General features: G+C 37.7%; 1 protein-coding gene across 4 annotated transcripts; it reads right to left on the reverse strand.

The window, feature by feature from the left end:
- Positions 1-320: 320 nt before the first annotated feature.
- Positions 321-15,496, reverse strand: LOC125850551 (F-box only protein 8-like). Of its 4 annotated transcripts, XR_007444822.1 has the most exons (4): positions 15,396-15,466; positions 13,798-14,995; positions 13,070-13,106; positions 9,083-9,221 (listed from the first exon to the last, which is right to left on the reverse strand). XR_007444822.1 is itself a non-coding variant. In XM_049530417.1 (3 exons), the coding sequence occupies exon 2, from the start codon at positions 14,971-14,973 to the stop codon at positions 13,831-13,833; it is 1,143 nt and encodes a 380-aa protein (XP_049386374.1). In that variant the 5' UTR covers positions 14,974-14,995; positions 15,396-15,466; the 3' UTR covers positions 321-502; positions 13,798-13,830. The 4 variants fall into 4 exon arrangements, 3 of the variants coding, with proteins under 3 accessions (XP_049386374.1, XP_049386372.1, XP_049386373.1); XM_049530417.1 differs by lacking the exons at positions 9,083-9,221; positions 13,070-13,106 and adding an exon at positions 321-502; XM_049530415.1 differs by lacking the exons at positions 9,083-9,221; positions 13,070-13,106 and having other exon boundaries at positions 13,517-14,995; positions 15,396-15,496.
- Between the last annotated feature and the right edge of the window lie 259 nt (positions 15,497-15,755).

A 15,755-nucleotide genomic window follows, 5' to 3' on the forward strand; every position in this document is an offset into this window, starting at 1 on the left:
AGAGATCCCTTTCAATAATTTTTTTAAAAAAAAGATATGAGTTGTCGCATGAGGAATAGACACAGACAAAGACATGAGGGTAAATGACATGTCCCATATAATCTCGAATCCATACAACCTTATAATCTTGAGTCAACAGGTCAAACCCCAACCCGAATTGATATCAGATACATTCGGAAGGTAAAGGAGAACTTTTTGTTCAGGGGTCACATCCGGAACTAATTTTTTCGGAAGAAAGAAGAACACCACAGACTTTACGAAGATGGGTGGGATCCTTGTTATTTTGAAGTCGCAGACAAGGAGACGGGCACCATTGTTCTTCTGATGAAAATGTTTCTCTTTAAAACTCGCACTTTTGATGAGACCATACCAGTGCTTGCACACACATTTGAAACGCAAGAGTGATTCCAGTGGCAACCTCGATAGAATATCAACCACCAGATCTTCTGGAAAATGACACTGACAATCCATACAGATGGGCGTTTGCTTCCCAATCTTTTACCTGGACATATAAGCAGATCTCTTGCTTAGAATAAACAGAATGAAACAACTTACAAGCATATTGAAAGAGAACAAATCTAGAAAACATGAATTAATAGAACAGAAGTTCAACAAAGAAATCAAGCAGAAGTGTTGCCATGTTATCAAACTAAGCAAAAAAGAGTAGATTACACATTTGGGCGCTCAGCCAAAAGTATGTAACATCCACTAGTCAATACTGTCAAATTAGGACTGACACTCCAAAAACTAGCTCAAAGGATTGCCCAAACCTTATAAGGAGTCCAGTAATCTCGTCTCGATCCGGTGTGAGGTCATTTTCATTAGCAAATACACATATATCACATGTACGGTATACATCTGTCGACGATTTTTTTTCAATGGGCAGCTATTTATGTTATTTCTGTAGGAAAATGGAAAGATGGGAACTCATATTAAAGAACTAGTCATTTAGTTTTCTATTGTATTCATTAGCCAATCAATGGTTTTCTTTTTGTTTTTTTTAACTTTCCATCTCAATTAAGATACAACCATTTTGCAGGTAATTTAAGCAGCATGAAACAGTAAATAACACACCCTTTTCGATTAACATCAATCCACAACACTTGGAAACGGAAGAAGCTTAACTTACCACATCCTGCAGATATTTTTAACAATTGAAAAACGGAAGATGCTAAGAATGGTCTAAATGGAGATGGATCCAATTTAATTAAGAGCAAAATCATTACCATTAATATATAAGCCATCTATGTTGGTCGGATAATTCATAAATATTGCAGAGAGTGGTTCAGATCCACCAAAAGTAATAATGCATTTTAGAGGATCTGACATGAGTGCGGCAACAATTTTGGAGATTCAGAATATATTTGTGTAACTCTAACCAGCAAAACCCTAATTTAGGAGTAAAATCAAACATCACAAATAGTAAAAATACTAAACAAAAGAAAAAAAGAAGAGTGTTTAGAAAGAAAGTGAAAGCTAACCTGGTAAAGTTGATGAAGAAGAGGCAGTGCGATTGTGAGAAGGAAAAGATGGAGAAAAGTGCAGAAATGAGATGATCTCTCCTTCCTTCTTTGTCAATTTATACAACTCGTATAATCCCTTTACTTAATGTTTTTAATATATTTATATAATGTATATAGACGCTTCTTAACATAATATACATAATACAATCATAGGTGGAGATAGTTAGGGATTTTATGATTTTATTTCCTTAGATAGATTTACTTGTACACCAACAAATAACTCACTCTTGGAATAATACGATAAGGAGATTTTCTCCATTGTCTCTTTATTTTACATGGTATCAAAGTCAGGTACACCCCGGTATGGGCTCTCCATCTGTAACATCCGACAATTTGAAATAACTATGAAGAGGCTTAGAAGTCATTTTTTTTTTTGAAGGAATTCAAAAATCTGGAAATTTGGTTAAGTGTGGGAAAAAGTGAGTTTTTGGCCAACTTTGAGCAGTCATAACTGCTAGATCAGGATGAGTTAGGAGTAGTTCCAGTTATGTTTGGAAATCCCTTGGAATGATCTTTCCAACGCCACCGAGTTTGCTTGATTCTAAGTTCGTATGAGTGAGTTATGCCCTTTGGAAGTTGGGCAGTTGGCAGGGAAATCCGTCCGGAAGTTGTAAGGGTATTTTGGGTCTTTTCCCTAACCAATTCTTTTGGCTATATTGTTGTGTTAGACTGATTTTTAGATCAGTTTGTCCCATTTTAAAAGAGTGAGAGTGAGAGTGAGAGTTAGGGTTCTTGAGAGAAGAGGAGAAAAGAGAAGAAGAAGCAAGGTTTCGTCAAGGATCGTCATGGATATCGTCGGGGGTGATCCCTACTAGGAATGTGAGTTCGTAGTGTTGGGGTTGGTCCTTCCCCCCCACACTCCAAACTCGTTTTATTTTCAAGAAAAGTTGTTGGTTGTGTTGTTAAAGTAGTTGGTTGTGTTGTTGATGTTGTTGATTGTGTTGTTGAAGTTCTTGTTGGTTGTGGGATATGATTTGGGTGTGTGTTTGAGTTGAATCTCTTGTATGTGAAGGGATTTTATGATCCTTAGTGTTTGGGGTTGAAACCTTTGAAGTTAGGGTGGTTTAGAATTGGGAAACAGAGAGAGAAAAGTCGGATTTTCTGGGGAAAGGGCTGGCGCGTCGCGCCTGTCAGCGCACCCCAAAAGGGGCTCTGAAGCCCAGCCCTTGGGGCGGCTCGCCTAGCAGAGCGCCAGCAGGCCCCTTCTGAGCTTCGAGGGCTGGCGCTCCGCGCCTTGCAGAGCGCCAAGGACGCCAAGTTTCCCCTTTCTTTTCATACTTTCTCATGCATGTTCCTTGGTATTGTACCTATGTTTCCTAGTTTTTTCCAACACTTCAAGGTACGTTTAAACGTCAAGAACTCATCCATAAACGTGTGATCATATACCTTGAATCCGTAATCCAATTCAAGGCGAGTTAGGATCAAGTTAAAGTGAAGTTAAGGGTCAAGTCTAGAAGTTAAAGAAGTGAGTCAAAGCAAGTTTTCAAAGTTGTTCAAGAGTCTTTATTAAACGTTCTAACTTCATTTTAAGGCTCAAGTTTCAAGTTAAGTATAGAGTTTCAAGTTAAATAAAGAGTATAGAGTTTCGGGTTAAGCCAAAAGTAAGAGTCAAGTTCATTGTCTCAAAAGTTATTAGGGAACTAAGTATTCCCAAAGAAGTTTATAAATGTTTTTCACATTTAAGATGAGAGGAAACTGAGCTTTCCAAAAGATTTTTGAGCAATTTGAGTACTATCTCTTTTAAGAAAAAGATGAGTTTTGCGAAAGAGTTTCTAAAACATGATTAGTATGACAAATCGAGTATGTCATCAATGTTTAAACAGTATGGTCTCCAGTTATACCATCAATGTTTAAGCAGTATGAATATCCCGAGTCATCAATGATCATATTAAATTATGGTTTTGAGATGTTCTTTTTAGAAAGAGTTTTCAAGAGCCTTTGAGCTAAGTTTTGAGTAATTATCTCAACTAAAGCAAGATGTGTTTAAAGCACTAACGAGCTAAAGTATTTTTGGGAGTAGTCTTGAGCACCGAATTGGGGACACAAGTTCATATTAACTCAGCTCTCCAAAAGAACCATATAGCCAAACATGGGATTTGACGGGTCATACTTTTTAGATGATCACGTAAAGTTAAGCTAGTAGATCCACTAAGTTAAAGTTAAAGTTAAAGTAAGGTCCTATCATGGCAAGGTATAGGATGGTCCTCGGGGAACGTGAGGTAAAACGTTGTATCACTACTTAAGCATGTAGTGGTGGCTATCGGTTAGAGAAACTCCCACAGTCGAAATTGCATGGTTCCTCGAGGGGTACTGCTTAGTATGAATGGGGGGTATGGGACTTCATTCATGCATTGCACAAGTAGACTTTGAGAGGAAGCATGGTATTTTCATGATATTATAAATATGATTTTGACGTCATGTTTTAAACAGTTTTGCAAGCGTTATATATATTGCATGTGTCTCATTGCTTTATATTGAGTTCAGTTATTCATGAGTTGAACAGAGCCGAGGTAAGTTCTCTTTTGTATTCATTTCAAGCTTAAGTTGTGGTTTAGCTTTCCAGCTCGCATACTCGTATATTCAATGTACAAATGTCAGTTGGCCTGCATCTTATGACGATGCAGACGCAGGTACCCAGGGTCAGCATCCAGCACGCCGTTGATCCAGCTGAGCACTCCAGAGTCAGTGGTGAGCCTCTTTGTGTTCCGGAGGACTCGATTATATTGTGTTCTTAGTGTGGTTTTGTTAGGATGTTACGGGGTCTGTCCCAACATCCATCTCAGTATTTTAGAGGCTTCATAGACAGTCAGTCAGTTAGTATTGAGTCTCTCATCCATGTATATATGTAAATATTCTATTTTAAGACTCGAGTTGCCTTTTTGGCCAGATTTTATCAGTTGGTTGTTTTATAACCTTTCATTGCTTTGAGTTATGTTGTTAAGTTAAGTTTCCGCTGAGTTAAGAAAGCCAGGCCAAGGGTTCGCTTGGGGGCCAGCAATGGTATTCGGGTGCCAGCCACGTCCAGGGTGTAGGCTTGGGGCGTGACACCATCCACGCTGTCATTGGGTCTAGCGTGAAAGTAGTGTTTAAGTGGGTTAAAGTCCCACAAGGTTGTGGAATGGACTGACAGTTTGTTTATATGGATTTGCGCAATCCTCCACTCTTAACCCAACTTTTAAGGTTGTTAGGCTAAGGTAACATATCTTTACATGGTATCAGAGCGTCGTTCTAATTACTTTGGCTCAGAATATTGGTCGTAAGTTAGATATGGTACAAAAGAGGTACCTCGGGCTTCGAATTTCAATCTCACAGTCGTTCTAGAGAAGACCGTCTCATTACGACCTATAGAACCGGTGGTCGGCAGATAAGCGTTGAGTCTCACGCATCAAAGTACTACTTCTGGTAGTTTCTGTGTTGGACGTGTGTATGGCTTCGAATCAGACTAGGTTTCCAGTAATACCATCGCCTCGATATTTTCGATCAAAAGTTGATGGTCTCATGTTCAACAGACCTCGGTTGGAAAGGTTTCAAAACACTCCAGGTTTCATCAACATGGTTTTCTTTGGTCCAAATCACTTGATGTCTTATATGTTGATTTGGGTGTTTGGTTACTTCTGAATCTCCATATTCTTGGTAGAATTTCACTGTGAGTCTCTAGATTGTTGATTGTTTTTTCTTAGTGAAGAACTATATGTTGATTGGGTCCAGCAAGTTCTATGAATTGTTGAGCTTTTGGAGATCTATTGAGGTATTTCTATTTGGTGCAATTTTGTTGGTTTCATATTATTGGTAAGGTTATAGAGATTTGTTGGGGAATTTCTGGTTAGTGCAATTTGGCTGGTTTCCCCACTCTGTTAATATGTTTGGAAAATGATTGATTGTGATAAGAGAACTCAAAGTACTAAAGTTGTTGCATCTGACACCATGATTTGGTTCGGAGAGCAATTTCCTAATTTATCCCAATATCAGAAATTACTTAAAGAAATCCGATACAGGTAAGGCTTTTGCTAAGTTGGATAAAACGTCTCATGTCACCTTTTCAAATTTCAATTTGTTGCATGCTCCAGTGTTGTGTCAACACTTGAAGCACATTGTCAATTGGGACACCCTTCTCTACCTTAGTTGAAGAAGTTATGCCCTCAATTTCAGAATATTTCTTCATTGGAATGTGAGTCATGTCGATTTGCAAAACACTATCACATTTCGTCAGGTCCAACGGTTAATAAATGAGTTTACTCTGTTTTTGAGCTAGTTTTTTCTAATGTTTGGGACCATGTCCTATTGTTTCTGAAATTGAGCATAGATATTTTGTCACTTTTGTAGATGATTTTTCTCGATAACTTAGATTTACTTTATAAGAGTCAATCTGAAGTGTTCACTTACTTTTTTTTTATGACGAGGAAAACCCGCAGCCGCTACCCTTTGGATGCGCCCGCACAAGGTAAAACTTCTGCTCCTATGCAATAGCTCGCAAACCACATAGGAGAGGTAACCCGCACTAGGCAAGCCCGGTGCGACGATCTCAACCTAGAAGGCAAACCCCTTGCTTTCGCTTGCAAGGGATTTCAAACTTGAGACCTCCAACATGGAAGTCCCAAGCCCAAACCACTAGGCCACCCAGAAGGGTAACCAACCTAAAGTGTTTACTTACTTTTCAGCATTTTGTGTTGAAGTCAAAACTCAATTCAATCACTCATACTTGTTGCATATCCTAAGGGCTGATAATTCAAAAGAATATATGTCACAATTATTTCGATCCTACATGAGACACCATGGTATTCTCCATCAGTCCTCATGTATGGATACACCCTCTCAAAATGGAGTTCTTGAAAGGAAGAATAGGGAACTACTAGAAACAACCCGGACACTATTGTTCCTAATGAAAGTCCCTAAACAATTTTGGCAGATCCAATCTCTACAACTTGTTTATAGATTAATCGCATCCTCTCTGGTGTGCTTGCCGATGATCCCCCTTACAATGTTTTCTTTCCAACCAAGTTACTATTTTGAATGGAGCCTAGGGTGTTTGCAAGCACATGTTATATTCGATATGTTCAACCATTTGTTACCAAGTTGGAGCCCAAAGCATTGAAGTGCGTTTTCTTGGGCAACTCTTGCCTTCAGAAGATATATCGATGTTATTCTACTGAATTGGCAAATATATATCTAGTGTCAACTAATGTAGTATTTTTAGAGAATACACCATTCTTCTATACACCTCCCATTTCTACAATTCAGGGAGAGGAAGATGAGTGGTTAGTCTATCAGGTTACTCATCCATTCAGAAGAAATTGTTCCCTATTGATTCAGAGCAATCAAATGACGTTGTTCCTCCATCTCTTAATTCTTCAATTGAGCATTCTACATTTGCTCCATCTTTGTCAGCACGATGGCCAATTATTCAAGTTTACTGAAGAAATCGAGAAATCGATTATGCATCTTCTACATCAATTCCTTCATCATCGGATCCTCCTCCACTATAGCTCTTCAAAAAGTACACGTCAGTGCAAATCTACATATTCCATTGCTAATTTTGTTTCTTATGACCACTTATCTTATGCTTCTAGTTGCTTGATTTCCTTTATAGACCTATCTTAGTACCCGAACAGTGAAGGAAAGCTTGAATAATCCTAAATGACATGATGCAATGCTTGAGGAGATACATTTTTTAGATGAGAATCACTCATAGGATTAGGTGGATTTACCCAAAGAAAATAAGACGATAGGATGCAAGTGGGTTTTTGCAGTCAGTTAGTCTTGATAGCTCTATCGCAAGACTTAAAGCGAGACTTGTGGCTAAAGTCAATACTCAGACTTAAGGGGTGGATTATTTCTCCTCAATAGCCAAGCTCACCTCTGACCGCTTGTTTATTTCATTGGCTACTACTTAGCATTATCCCTAACATCAGTTAAATATCAAGAATGTGTTCCATCATGGTGATCTCTTTAAAGAGGTGCATATGAAGCAAACACCTGGTTTTGTTGCTAAGGGGAGTATGAAAAAGTTTGTTATCACAAAAAATCTTTACATGGTCTAAAACAGAGTCCTCGGGATTAGTGTGACAATCAAGCTGCTCTACACACTGCCTTAAATCCAATGCATCATGAGAAAACATAACATATTGAGGTCGATTATCACTTTGTCCGTGAGAAGATTCAAGAGAATATGATTTCTAATGGCTATGTGAAGGCAGGAGAGCAATTGGCTGATAATTTCACGAAGGCTTTAAATGGAACCGGGTGGAATATCTTTGTAACAAGTTGGGCATGATTAATATTTATGCTCCAACTTGAGAGGGAGTGTTACATAATGTATATAGGTACATCTTAATATAATATACATACCACAATCATAGGTAGAAATATTTAAGGATTTTATGATTTTATTTCCTTATATAGATTTGTACTTGTATATTTGCAAATAGCTCACTCTAGGAAAATACAAGGAGATTTTCTCCATTATCTCTTTATCATACAAATATCTTTATTTTATTAATTCAAAATGATAGATCAAATAAAATATATAAAAAACATTTAGCAAACAAAAAAAAAAGAAATTTACAAAAGGATATATATATATATACTAAACAGGCACCCACGGGTATAGCCTAGTGATCAATGAAGTAGTTGAGAACCTTCAGGTCTCAAGTTTAGAACTCAGTGGAGACAAAAAACACTAGGTGATTCTTTCCATTTGTTCTAGTCTTGATGGACAGAGTTACCTAGTATATGTTGCTGGTAGGATGGCCCGGACACCACAGTCATCCAAAAAATATATATATATTAGGTTGGTACATTTGCTAGTAGGATGGCCTGGACACCACGGTCGTCCAAAATATATATATACAGACGTTCAGTTTTTTCCTTTAACCATCATTTTGTAAGTACATCAAAGATCAAAATATATACAAAGATATGTAAGTAGATAGTTCTTTTACACCAGCTTATCCGAAATGTTTTTAATGGGCAGCCTAAATAACAAAGAGAATTTCTATTAATAATAATCTAGAAGAACTCGTTTATCACTTTGTGCATCGAGCCATTATTTTTCTCCTTCAAAGTTTGTAACATCTCAGATATACTGTCATTTTTATTTATGATTAGTTGGTGCATCTCTTTTTCTCTCTCTTCAACCTATCAAAAATTTAGAAATGAGATGTTGTTCATCTGTATTATATGTCTTACTTTTAGTCCCTCTCTTTCAGTCCTATCTTGACAATATGGATAAAGGGTCCAGATGCTAATGATATTAGCGTATATTCACTTCAAAAAATTTGGCAACAGAATTTACCGTTTGGCACAAGCGCAACTTAACCCTTCGGGGTGGCTCAGTGGTTTAAGCTTGGGACTTTCATGTTGGAGGTCTCAAGTTCGAAACCTCTTGCCAGCGAAAGCAAGGGGTTTGCCTTCTGGGTCGAGCTCGTCGCACCAGGCTTGCATAGTGCGGGCTACCTCTCGTATGTGGTTTGCGAGTTATTGCATAGGAGCGGGGGTTTTACCGTGTGCGCACTCAAAGGGTAACAGCTGCGGGTTTCCTTTGTTATCAAAAAAAAAAAGTTCAACTTAGACTTGTTCAAAGTTGGTTTGAAGGAGAGCTTGAAGCGAGAGAAAACTTGGCAAAGTGGAGGCCTCTGCTATTGAAATTGATGATTTTTTGCTTGCCATAAACACTTCTAAATCCTGAAGCTGAAGAGAAACCTACATTAAAGAGTAAAATATCAGAATCACCAGTCTATGACTTAAAAAGAACATTTGAAGAAGCTAAATTCAGGTCCCTGAATTCTTTTCAGGTAAAGGGTAAAAAAAAAATGCCTAGTCTACACCAAATGGAATAATTCCGCCCTCCCATAAAAAAGTGTCTCGTTCCTATCCGTGTGTTACCAAAGTGCCTCAATTTTTACCTTCATGGGTTAATGGCAGCAGCTAAACGACAAATTATACCATTCACAAAGTCTAAGATCAAATTCACCCTTTTCCGTTGACCCCCTTTAGCAGGAGAATCCATTTATGGCATTTGTCCCACAAATACAATAACAGTTGTTGATCGCTTTTTAAATTATTTGTAGTATAGATTCACATAATCAAGTAAAATAGAACCATATAAAGAAAAACAGAAAGCCCCATAAGAAAAGCTTTAAAGAAGATAATTGTCACAACCCGAACCTACACCCTGGACGTGGCCAGCACTCGAGAACCATTACCGGTCCCCAAGCGAACCCTCATCCTGACTGACTTCAAGCGGAAAACTAACTCAAGCATACAAAGCTTAAAAACTGAAAAAAAAATATTCATGAAACTTAAATACAAAGCTTTAACTCAAAAGAAAACACAAGATAAAATAAATAATTCAACTCGCCATAAAATAGGCATCTTAAGTTTTTAAAACATTTAATAAAATAAATGATACAGACTTCTCAACTATACAGACTATCTATGAAGCCCCTAACTGATAAAGATGGAAGTCGGGACAAGACCCACGATATCCTAACAACTGATATAACTGAAAGGTAAATGAAATCCTCCGTAAGCAAGGAGGCTCACCATAGATAATTCGAACTCCCGGATGTATCAACGAATCTTTTGTTAATGATCCTGAATACTTGTATTTGCATCATGAAAAGATGCAGGCCAAATGGCTCAGTACGTGGAATGTAGGAGGATGTAAGGGGAATTCTAAAACATGAACATAAGCTTGAAAAGAAAATGAAGAACTTACCTGGCTCAACATAACTGAACTCATTTCAATATAAAGCAATTTAAACCATGTGCAATATAAAGAAAAGTTGTTTGAAAACATGATGCCAACTATGTGTGTATTCAAAGATACATATAACTCTGAGATGTATGTAAAAATACAAATAATTTGATGTATATAAAAATACAAAATATTGTTGTGGGAGTTTCTCTAACCGACAACCATCACATAAGAGCTATTGTGATGATACAGCGATCTTCCTCACGCTGTCAGCGCATCTTATACCTTGCCACAGGTATAGGACCTGAACTACTAAGTGGATCCACTAGTCTATGCGAAAAGGATTTATCTAAAAAGTATAACCATTTTCTACCCATGGTGGCTACATGGCTTATGGCGGCTCGGGGTTTCCTGAACCCTCCCCCATATCGGTGCTTAACACTACTCCCAAAATATACTAGCTCTTTATGTTTTAAAAACATATTTCTTTCTGTGATTTGAGATTAGTGCTCAAAAACTTAGCTCAAATGTTATCTTGGAAATCAAAGTTTTCCCTCTTGCTTCATTTAGAAAGCGATTATTCTTTTCTAAAAACTAGCCCGAAGGCTCTTTGGAAATCTCAGTTTTCCGTTCTTATTTAAATGTGAAAACATTTTAAATCTCTTTGGGAATACTTAGTCCCCATATACTTTTTGAAGAAAAGAACTTCAACTTTACCCTTTACTGAACTCAAAACTTAAGTCTTAAAACAAAGTTAAAACGTTTGTAAAAGACTTCTTAAAATATGGTTCATGCCGAATTATGGGCATGAACGACTTAATGCAAGGTTTTCAACAATCATAGATAGAACTCAAATACTTGGAACTCAAGAATTTCAATGATACTACTCATTTCAAGAATGCTCAACTCAGAGTTTATGCGGAATTATGAGCATGAACTACTCAACTCAATGACTCAAAAATACTTCTCATCTCAAGACTGTTCGACTTATAATATTCATGCGGAATTATGAGCATGAAATATTCAACTCAAGGACTCAAAGATACTTCTCAAAAGGGATTAGGAACTCAACACTTTAAGGCTTAGAACTTGAATATACCATTTTTCTGAAAGATGCTCGACTTACGAAGTTTATACGAAATTGTGGGCATGAAACAACTCGACTCGATGGTCTACATAACTATATGGAACTCATGTATATGATTCTTCTTATTCTCTGACTTACTTCCTCAAAACTTAGTTCAAATCGATAGTTGATCTCAAAGGATTCACAATTGAACTCAAAGATTTCTTGAACTCTACTCTTAACTCTCTCTTGATGTGAATTATGAATTCAAGAGTTATGATTCATTATATGAAGAATTTAGGTGATAGTGTAGACTCATGAATACATTCTCCTCACTCTCATTCTCACTTACTTGAGTCTTGAAACAAGTTACTAGAAGTTGTAGAAGACTCCTCAAAAGAACTCAAAGGGACTTTCTTAGAATGTTCGAAGGAATTCTCAAAACTTAACTCTTAACTCTACCTTGAATTTGAATTATGAATTCAAGGTTATGATCATGTTAGGAATGATTTTAGGTGTTTAGAAGTAGCTTAGAGTAGTTAGAATCAAAAAAGAGTGAAGGTACCCTTTGAAAGAACTCAAACGGAGCAACCGATTGCAAACTGGACAGGCAAGCGACCGCGCCAGCCCCTAACATTCAGAGCCTACTTTGGGGCGCTCTGGCTGGCGCGACACACCATACCCCAACCCAGAAAACGCGACGAATTTCTTTGGTCGTTTTCTCACCCTAANGAACTCAAACGGAGCAACCGATTGCAAACTGGACAGGCAAGCGACCGTGCCAGCCCCTAACATTCAGAGCCTACTTTGGGGCACTCTGGCTGGCGCGACACACCATACCCCAACCCAGAAAACGCGACGAATTTCTTTGGTCGTTTTCTCACCCTAACTCGTCTAGAATCGAACGGTTTCTTCCCAATCACTTAGAATCAATTACTTAACATAAGTACACTCTAATCTACTCAATACAAACCTTAAAACACTCACTTTTATCTCAAGAAATCATCAAAAACCCAACACAACAACATTTAGAAAGAACTTCAAGAACATCTATCAAGAACTTAAATCCTTCAACTTTTTGAGAATGAAACTTCGCTGAAAATAATATGTTTGGCGTGTGGGTGAACAAACCCAACACTATGGAAGCTTACATACCTCTTAGGAATTAAACCCATGGCGAAAATCCGCAACAAAACGCAAGACTCTCGACGAACACTTTGATCATCTCCTCTTTTCTCTTCTTGAACTCTCAACTAAAACCCTAGGGTAATTTTAGGATTATAAAACTGAACCTAATAGGATTAGACCCTTAAAACCTTACTAAAAATGAATTAAATCTGATTGGGTAAGGAAAAGACCAAAATATCCCTCACTATTTCCGGTTTTGACTTTCCTTAACCGGACAGCTTAACTTCAAAAGGCCATATCTCACTCATCCAAACTTGAAACTTAGCAAACTCGGTGGCGTTGGAAAGATAATTTAAAGATCTTTCCTACGGTATCTGGTAGCACACCTAACTCATCATGACCTAGGAGTTATGGTCGTTTGAAGTTGACCCAAAACTCATATTTAGCTTAACTTGCAAAATTTCAGATTTCGCTATTTCCCATTCGATTCTTTTTCGAACTCAAGGTGCTACATCTAGGGAACTTAACACTTAAGAAATTTTGAATTCCTCGGTAAAATCCTACTCACAACGAAGGATGGTTCAAGTCTTAGCTCAAAACTTTTCTGGGGTGTTACAATAACGACCTATAAGAAATATCAGCAGAAGTAAGTCTCACCTTTGAAGAGAGTATTATGCAACGCCAATATCAGGAACTGAAGCAAAAACAACACAGAGAAAATTAAACAGAGCAAAACAAAGTGAGGAAGAGGATTGAAAATACAGTGTAATGACAAATCAAGTGTTGATTGCCAAGTTTTACAATGACCTACGTCATTCCGTAAAGATATATACATACGGACATGACACAGTATCACAACTATAGGCCAAAATATGACAAAATTTGGTGTACAACTCAGATAACATTGTGTTTAATAACTTGTTAATGTAGTGTTCTTACTCCTTAGCAGCTTATATAAATACTACACGGACCCAACATGCTTCGTTTAATGTAACGATTTTCATTGTAATAATACCACTTAAGCAGTTAAGTACGCTTAGCCGCCAAATGCCTCTATATTAACATAGGCAGAACATGGCACATTCATGTACATATTCAAAACAGATAAACAAACTGTAAAAACCAAAAACAAATTCATATTGATGTTTAAATAGATACAATAACCAACCATCCACTGTACCAGACCTATTAATCTGAATAGGGATTAATGGTCTGCACCCCTAACAGTCAGCAGAGGCTTCCAATCTATTGGTATGATACTGAAGAAGTGTTTATTTTTAAAAAGAGGGGAAAAAATTGGGGGTAGGTGAAGCGGCAATGGGAGAGAGGAATGCAAGATGTGGAATCAAACCCTCACCAACAACGTGAAAGTTCAAATAACCAACCTACTAACTGAACTAATAAGGTTGTTCAATTTGCTAGACAACATTATCCTTGCCCTGGCTGTCATTTTTTCTCTTTATTTGAACTAGGCTCTGCTTGTAATTGAAAACCCAAGAGCGACCCCTGATTAGGTCCAGCTGAAAGCCAAGATCTATAACTTGTCTTGTTGTAGGGTCATATAATACCAACTGTGAAGTTTCTGTGATTTCGAAAATCATCTTATCATCCTCCCAGACGCTGCGAGGCCAATGAGCAACTATTTGAGGTTGAACACTAAGAATTTTGGTCCAACTACCCTCTAGGTTCATCGCCCACACATCATATATGGATGTCATTGGTTTACCAGGATCACCAACTAAGATAGCAAGTGAGTCACCATGCAACATAAGCTTTCCCCACTGTGCCTTTGGGATATCCGGGCCTTGCATCTCCCCAAATTGTTCGCTGCCCATATCAAACGAGCATATGCGGAAGATATTGTCTAGACGCCCAGAGAGCCAATAATATACCCCGTTGAGATGTGTAGCACCAATGGGCTCGTGTAAGTTACAACAGTCAGGGAAATCAGGTCTCAGGTTCCTCCATGAGTTGTTGCGTAAGGAATAGACACTAACAATGCAATTAGGGGAAACGCCCAGTCCCCAGTCATCCCAAAATGTTTGAATACATAGAACCTTATAATCTCGAGTCAACGGGTCAAACCCCAATGCAAACTGATTATCATGATCTTTGAATGGCTGAGGCTCAAAGGACACAGGAGGCAGAGGCCAGAACTCCCTGGTGGCAGGATTCCACAAAGCCAAGCGAGCATCATCTTCATCAAAAAATGCTGCTTTTTCCACCAAGAATAGGCCATCAACTGGCCCAGCAATGGACATGAAATCAGTGACCCTCTGAAGCTGATGGACAATTTTTTGTTCAGGGGAAACACCTTGAACTATTTTGGAAGGGAGCAAGGAAAAAGCAATGGACTTTGATTTATCCGATATTGTTAAGTTACAAATGAGGAGACGGGCATGATTATGCTTGTGATGAAAATGCATTTCTATAAAACTTGGACTTGTGATGAGAGCATACCAATGTTTGCACACACATTTGAAACGCACAAGTGATTCCACAGGCAACCTTAATAGAACATCCACTAATAAATCTTCTGGTAAATGACGTCTACCAACCATAATGGTGTTCCCAATTTATCTCCTGTGAAACAAAATGTCAACAAAAATTGAATAGTACTATTATGATGTGATCAACTAAGAACACAAAAACAAATAGAAAATTGAAATTCATAAAAGGCTGAAATTCTCCCAGTGTCATTAAGAAACAAAATTTCTCTTAAAATATTTGAAGTCTTCCCATTTCATCTGATTTTCATCAGGCAATCAAATCATCCCTCTAAATCACAACTTAGCATATACAGCAATTCTACTAACTTGGAAATGGTTTAACTTAGCACAACTTTCATTCCAGTCAGTTGCTCAGTCTTAGTTGAAACCATAGAGTTTGAATCCCAAAGTGAGTTGGGATACAAAAACCATAACAGAAACAGAGCAACAAAATCCTATATTATCACCAAAATAGAGAAAATTGAAAAGCTAACCTTGTAAGCTGAGGAAGAAGAATGAGAAATGAGAGTAGTGAAGAAGAGGCAAAAACGTTGTCAATTTATTGTACACGGATAAGCTCTGGTTGGCAGATATTAGCTCCTTTTTCTCCTCCTTTTTCTTTTTATGTTTTATGGTACCTACTGCCTACCTACTTTTATATTTTCATATTTTATTTGTTTTGATTTCTCAAATGGTGTTTGATATTTGTTTTGGAGTCCAATTATTTCGGATTCACATTGAGTAGGACAATAGGACTTTCTATCAAGAATCTTTTGATACTCAAAACTTGAATTCGAGACCTCTAAATTAAGAGAGGAGCAGACTCATCTAGTGCACTATATACTATATAATGC

This window comes from Solanum stenotomum, unplaced genomic scaffold, assembly GCF_019186545.1.
Source record: "Solanum stenotomum isolate F172 unplaced genomic scaffold, ASM1918654v1 scaffold17555, whole genome shotgun sequence".
Lineage (NCBI taxonomy): Eukaryota > Viridiplantae > Streptophyta > Magnoliopsida > Solanales > Solanaceae > Solanum > Solanum stenotomum.